The 7,500-nt window shown below is 42.1% G+C and overlaps 1 protein-coding gene across 1 annotated transcript in view; it reads right to left on the bottom strand.

Moving 5' to 3' along the window:
* Positions 1–7,500, bottom strand: part of LOC123507682 — a 267,219-nt gene that overhangs the window by 109,060 nt on the left and 150,659 nt on the right. The window contains exon 4 of the mRNA XM_045260813.1: positions 88–105. Within this exon, the coding sequence (XP_045116748.1) occupies positions 88–105 (18 nt within the window). The remainder of the gene's footprint in view (positions 1–87; positions 106–7,500) is intronic.

Genomic DNA, 7,500 nt, shown 5'->3' with positions numbered 1-7,500 from the left:
ACACACACACACACACACACACACACACACACACACACACACACACACACACACACACACACACACACACACCTGGTTTTTCCTTACCTGGAGTGAAACTGGAATCTGGAACAAGGAAAAAAATTATTAATACAAACAACATCAACAACAACAACAACAACAATAATAATAATAATAATAATAATAATAATAATAATAAAAACATCCAATAAATTAAGCAATGAACGTATTAAAACCTCTCTCTCTCTCTCTCTCTCTCTCTCTCTCTCTCTCTCTCTCTCTCTCTCTCTCAATCCCTTTTAAGAGCATGAAATTCCGTTTAGCATTACATGTCGGCACATCTAGAGAGAGAGAGAGAGAGAGAGAGAGAGAGAGAGAGAGAGAGAGAGAGAGAGAGAGAGAGAGAGAGAGTGGAGGTACGTTAAAAAATGCAATGTAAATAGAAAATAAAAAGATAAAATAAATAAATGAAATAAAAATAATGGTGATTTTAGTGTGTATGTCTGTTTGTCTGTATGAATGTCACGTCCCGCTGTGTGTGTGTGTGTGTGTGTGTGTGTGTGTGTGTGTGTGTGTGTGTGTGTGTGTGTGTGTGTGTGTGTCCTTCTCCTATCTTTTCCCTTCCTCTCCATCATTTTCTCATCCTATATATATTTTTCTTCTCTTCCTAATATCCTACACCCATCCTTCTCTTATCCTACACCTAATCCTGCCTTCCTGCATCCATCCTATCCCTCCTTACCCATTCCTATATTCAATCCTTACATCCTACACTCATCCATTCCATTCTACTACCATCCCCACAGCTAATCCTGCGATCCTATTCCATCCTAACTCATCCCAGCCACTCCTACTGCTATTCCTTTCATTCTATCCCCTCACAGCCCATCCTAGACAATCCTACGACCAACCCTTCCATCCTACCCCTTCCCAGCACCTCCCAGCTCATCCTACCCCTCCGAGCCTATCCTACCCCCATCCTACAATCAATCCTACTATTTCAGACTCTCTCAGCCCATCCTACCCCTATCCTACACCCATCCTAGTTCATCCTACTGTCTCCTATCCTAACCTAGCCCATCCTAGTCCAATCCTACTCAGTCCATCCTGGTCCATCATACTTCCATCCTACCCCATCCCATCTTCCATCCTACCCCATCCTACACCCTCTTAGCCCATCCTACCCCATCCTACACCCAATCCTACCATCCCAGCCCCTCCTATCACCAATACTACTGCATCCTATCGCCAATCCTAGTGCCCTACCCTAACCCAGCCTATCCTACTCCCATCCTATCCCATCCTACCGATCCTTGCAAATCCCTGTACTCATCTTTTACCATACTACCACCAATCCTTACATCCTACCCCGTTCTCAGCCCATCCTATCCTCATCCTACCCCATCCCTGCCCAATCCTATCAGCCATCCTTTCATTCTATCCCATTCTACCCACTCCCAGTCTCTCTCAGCCCATCCTACCCCAATCCTACACCCATTCTAGTCCATCCTACTGCCAAATCCTACTACCCTACCCTAACCCAGCCGATCCTAGCCCATTCCTACCAACCATCCTTCCATCCTACCCCATCCCATCCTAGTCCATCCTACTGCTAAATCCTACTGTCGTATCCTAACCTAGCCCATCCTAGCCCAATTCTACCACCCATTCTTCCATCCTACTCCATCCTATCCCATCTCATGCCATCCTACACCCATCCTAGTCCATCCTACTGCCAAATCCTATTACCCTAACCTAACCTAGCTGAATCCTACCACATCCTACCCCTATCTTACACCCATCCTACCCATCCATCCTACACCCATCCTACTCCTATCCTACCCGCCATCCTACACCCATCCTAGTCCATCCTACCATACCCTACCCCCATCCTACACCCATCCTACCCCGTGAAGGGTGAAATAATCATCCTAATATATTCCTGTCTAGTCTCGGCGTTAGGAAAAAAAATCAGGAAGAGGCGTGGGTCTGGCGGTGACCTTGGGGCTTACTGAGGGCAGGGGAGGGTGAGGAAGGGTGAGGGAAGGGTGAGGAGAGGTGATGGGGTGATGGGGGAAGGATTATGTGTGGGACGCCGTGGCCTCATGGTAAAGCTAAGGATTATTTTAGTTTCTCCACCATGACTTCTCCTCCTCCTCCTCCTCCTCCTCCTCCTCCTCCTCCTCCTCCTCCTCCTCCTCCTCCTCCTCCTCCTCTTTCCTACTTTTCTAAATGCTGGGTTTTTTTCGTCTTCATCTTTTATTTTTCCTTTTCTATTTCTTCATTCCGTCTTCTTCTTCTTCTTCTTCTTCTTCTTCTTCTTCTTCTTCTTCTTCTTCTTCTTCTTCTTCTTCTTCTTCTTCTCTATTCCTCTTCCTCCTTTTCTTTTCCTTATTCTTCATTTTTTCTAATCCTTCCAATTCTTCTCTCTCTCTCTCTCTCTCTCTCTCTCTCTCTCTCTCTCTCTCTCTCTCTCTCTCTCTCTCTCTCTCTCTCTCTCTCTCTCTCTCTCTCTCTCTCTCTCTCTCTCTGTCAAAGCAAATCTTTCACATCTTAATCTTTCTTTTCCTTCTTTCCATTTTTTCTTTCTCTCTTTCTTCTTCTTCTTCTTCTTCTTCTTCTTCTTCTTCTTCTTCTTCTTCTTCTTCTTCTTCTTCTTCTTCTTCTTCTTCTTCCTTTCTTTATCTTCCTCTCAATCTGTACCATTATCAGTATATCTTTATTACGCTTCTTCCTCCTCCTCTTCTTCTTCCTCCTCCTCTTCTTCTTCCTCCTCCTCTTCTTCTTACTCTTCCTCCTCCTCCTCGTTATAAACCAACAAATCTTTGGATAAATGTTCTTCCTATGTAATCCTCCTCCTCCTCCTCCTCCTCCACCTCCTCCTCCTCCTCCTCCTCCTCCTCCTCCTCCTCCTCCTCCTCCTCCTCCTCCTCCTCCTACATTAATGATAATCTTGTTCCTGTACTTACATAAAGAACTCTCTCTCTCTCTCTCTCTCTCTCTCTCTCTCTCTCTCTCTCTCTCTCTCTCTCTCTCTCTCTCTCTCTCTCTCTTAATTACCTTTAATTACCTAGAGAGAGAGAGAGAGAGAGAGAGAGAGAGAGAGAGAGAGAGATTTTGAGGTCCAGAAAGCAATGCAGTGAGAGGAGAGGGGAGGTGGGTGAGGGGAGAGAGGGGAGAGGATATCAAAAGGAGAGGGGAAGAAAGTTGGGAGAAAGAGGGGAGTTAATAAGAGGGGATGAGGAATTAATATGTCACTGGTATTAAGAATGAGGTCAAAGGGAAGACTTCCGAGGGGAGACGAGGGGAAATGAGGGGAAGTGAGGGGAAGAGAGAAGAAATACTAAGAAGTGAGGGGAGAAATGAGAGTAAGGATAAGCAAAAGGAAGTGACAGAAAGTGAGGGGAAAAGGATGAGGGGAAAATTAAGAAACACTAAGATCTGAGGGGAAACTGGAATAATAATGTGATGAGGGGATGGAGAAATGATAAAGGAGGTGGAAAGTGAGGGGAGAAGAGGGGAAAAGATAAGGGAAAGGAAGAAATATTGATAAAGAGAGGGAAAAAGAGGGGAAGAACCAAGGTGAAAGTGAGGGGAGAAGATACAATGAATGAGAGGTGAGGGGAATGAGATGAGCTATGGAAAAATTAATAATCAAGGAGAAATAAGACGAATTAAGAGAGTGAGGGGAAGTGAGGGGAATAGAGAGGGAAATGAGGAGAATATGATAAACAAAAAAACATATGATGGGAAAGACGTTGAATAATGAAGGGAGATGAGGGGAAGTGAGGGGAAGTGAGGGGAAAAGAGAAGGAAATGAGGAGAATATGATAGAAAAAAATACATGATGTGAAGGACGTTGAATAATGGAGATGAGGGGAAGTGAGGGGAGTTGAGGGGAGGTGAGGGGAAGTGAGGGGAAGAGTAAAGGTGAGAGTTAATGAGGTTTTATTTCCTACCTGTCATCTTATTTTTTGTTAATCTTCTTCCACAGTCCCTTCACCACGAACCTCCTCCTCCTCCTCCTCCTCCTCCTCCTCCTCCTCCTCCTCCTCCTCCTCCTCCAAAACAATGTTAATTTTCACACATTTACTAAAACATCTATTTAGAATTTTATTGACTCCTCCTCCTCCTCCTCTTCCTCCTCCTCCTCCTCTAGAAGAAGAAGAAGAAGAAGAAGAAGAAGAAGAAGCGAGAGAGAAAGAAAGACGACGCAGGAGGGCAAGGACACTAGAAAGAGGAGGAGGAGGAGGAGGAGGAGGAGGAGGAGGAGGAGGAGGAGGAGGAGGAGGAGGAGGGAAGAGAGGGTAGTGTCGCCGTATTTCAAGGAATTAGGTTCGAGATGGACAGTTATGGAGGAGGAGGAGGAGGAGGAGGAGGAGGAGGAGGAGGAGGAGGAGGAGGAGGAGGAGGAGGAGGAGGAGGAGGAACGTTGACGAGGAGAATGAAAACGATAAGGACAAGGATGAGAGAGAGAGAGAGAGAGAGAGAGAGAGAGAGAGAGAGACTATTTACATAATCCTTACATTATTACATTCCGGAGATAGACAGTCTGTTCTATCTATCCATTTATCTATCTATCTATCTATCTATCTATCTATCTATCTATCTATCTATCTATCTATCTATCTATCTATCTATTTAGCAAGTTATGCCATTTTTCTCCTTTTATTAGCAGTACAAACATTATCTGTGTGTCTGTGTGTCTGTGTGTCTGTCTGTCTTTCTCTGTGTCTGTTAGTCTGTTTCTGTCTGTCTCTCTGTTTGTCTGTCTGTTTTTCTGTCTCTCTGTCTCTGTGTATCTGTCTGTCTGCCTGTCTTTGTTTGTTTGTCTGTCTGTCTGTCTGTCTGTCTGTCTGTCTGTCTGTCTGTCTGTCTGTCTGTCTGTCTGTCTGTCTGTCTGTCTCTCTCTCTCTCTCTCTCTCTCTCTCTCTCTCTCTCTCTCTCTCTAATCCATCTTAACCTAACCTAACTTTATCTATTTAGTTTCCTGTACATATTCTCTCTCTCTCTCTCTCTCTCTCTCTCTCTCTCTCTCTCTCTCTCTCTCTCTCTCTCTCTCTCTCTCTCTCTCTCTCTCTCTCTCTCTCTCTCTCTCTCTCTCTCTCTCTCTCTCTCTCTCTCTCTCTCTCTCTCTCTCTCTCAAACCTAACCTAACCTAAATGAAAAAAAAAAAAAAAATAAATAAATAACACGAGAGAGGGGAAAAAATACCCATCTTATTCACGTTCCCCTCAAAAAATATATTATTATTAAAAATTTAAATAATAAGAAAGTGAGGGTCACCGCCCCCCTTTCCCCTCTTGGCCCCTCTCCCGACCCCCTCACCCCCCCAGGCCACGACGAACACAATACAAATTCACTAATGGAGCAAAAACCTTGGGGCAGCTTTACCTCCTCCCCTCCTTTCCCCTCACCCCTTCCCCTCACTTCCCCTCACCTGACCTGCTCTCATCCCCCCTCTAAACTCTCCCGTCTTACCCCTTCACCTCCTTTCCCCTCAACTACCCTCTCCCTCGACATCTCCCCTCACTCTCCCCCCTGTTTTATTCTTCTACCTTCTCCCCTCTCTCCCCTCTCTCTCTCTCCCCTTACCCCTTCACCTCCTCTCCCCTCAACTACCCTCTTACTCCTACACATCTCCCCTCGCTCTCCCCCCTGTTTTATTCTTCTACCTGCTCCTCCCCTCTGTCTCCCCTCTCTCCCCTCTCCCTCTCCCCTCACTCTCCCACACATAACCTTTTCACCTTTTCCAAAATAGTCGTAAAATCTTTCAGTCTAGAATTATTATCGCCTTAAATTAAAGTTTGTGTCATTTAAGGAAAAATTCTCTCTCTCTCTCTCTCTCTCTCTCTCTCTCTCTCTCTCTTCTTTTTCTCATTTATTCGTCTCTTTTTATTTATTTCTGTTTTTCTTGTCTCTTTTTCTTTTTCTTTTTTTTTTTTCTTTTTTCTCTTTTTCTTTCTCTTTTTTCTTTTTCTTTTTCTCTTTTCTATTTCTCTTTCTCTCTTTTCTCTTTTTCTTTCTTTTCTCTCTCTTTTCTCTCATTTATCTTTTCTCCTTTTTCTCTCTTTTTCCTTTCTCTCATTTTCTTTCCTACTTTTCTTTTCGCTCTTTTTCCTTTCTCTCTTTTCTCTTTCTCTTTTCTCTTTCTTTCTCTCATTTTCTTTTCACCTTTACTTTTCCTGTTTTCTTTCTCTTTTTTTCTCTCTTTCTCTCATTTTCTTTTCTCCTTTTTTTCTTCTCTTTCTCTTTTTCGCTCTTTTTCTTTTTCTCTCTTTATTTATTTTCCTTACTCTTTTCCTTTAAAAACAATAAAAACACGAAATCTTTTACTTTTCCTTCTTTTTCAATTAGTTACCATTAAAATTTTCACTTTCTTTTTCCTTTTCCTAATCTTTTCCTTACTTTTTTCCTTCCAAACATAAAAAGACAAGTTATTTTCTACTTTTTTTCTTTTTTAATTAATATTATAATTAAGATTAAAATTTTCATTCTTTTCCTTCTAATCTTTTCCTAACTCTTTTCACATTCTTTTTCTTTTCCTAATATTTTTCTTACTCTTTTCCTTTAAATGCATAAAAAACGAGAAATATTTTACTTTTCCTTCTTTTCAATTCGCTACCATCAAAATTTTCACATTCTTTTCCTTTTTCCTAATTTTTTCCTTACTATTTTCCTTTCAAATACATAAAAACGAGAAATCTTTTACTTTTCCTCCTTTTCAATAAAATTTTCACATTCTTTTCTTTCTAATCTTTTCCTTACTATTTTCCTTCAAATACATTAAAAAAACAAGAAATCTTTTACTTTTCCTTCTTTTCAATTCGCTAACCTTAAAATTTTCACATTCTTTTCCTTTTTCCTAATATTTTTCTTACTCTTTTCCCTTCAAACACATAAAAAACCAGATATTCCCTACTTTTCTTTCTTTTTTTAATTACTTTTCTCGCTAGGATTACATTTCACCTTCCTTCCCTCCGTGTAATCCTTTCTGTACTTGTAATCCCTTTTAGTCTCACCAGAACCGATTCAGATCCGCTTCACAAGGGTTCCAATTCCCCTTAACTGACCCTAAGGAACCATGAACTCCCTTTACCCTACTACCTTCCCCCTTCCCCTCACTCGTCTACCCTTATCTCTCTCCCTTTACCCCTCTCCCCTCTCCCCTCCCCTTATCCCTTATCCTTTACCTCTCTCCCCTCACCCATTTCCCATCTCCCCTCATCCCTTTCCCTTACCTCTTATCTATCTCCCCTCTTCCCTCTTCCCTCACCCTTTTCCCTCCCCTCTCCTTTCCCTCTCCCTCTCCCCATTTAAAAATCTTCCCTTTATATCTGAAAATTTTAAACACCATTCTTTATTTCCCCTTTTCTTCTTCCCCTCTTTCTTTTATTTCCTTTTATTTTTTTTCCTTCTTTTTTCTTTCATTTTTTTCTTTTTTCATTCTCTACTCTCATTTTTATCAATTTCTTCTATTTCTACTTTTATTCGTTTTCT

Source organism: Portunus trituberculatus, chromosome 3 (assembly GCF_017591435.1).
Source record: "Portunus trituberculatus isolate SZX2019 chromosome 3, ASM1759143v1, whole genome shotgun sequence".
NCBI classification, from domain to species: Eukaryota; Metazoa; Arthropoda; class Malacostraca; order Decapoda; family Portunidae; genus Portunus; species Portunus trituberculatus.
This window is presented reverse-complemented; position numbering and strand designations above follow the sequence as displayed.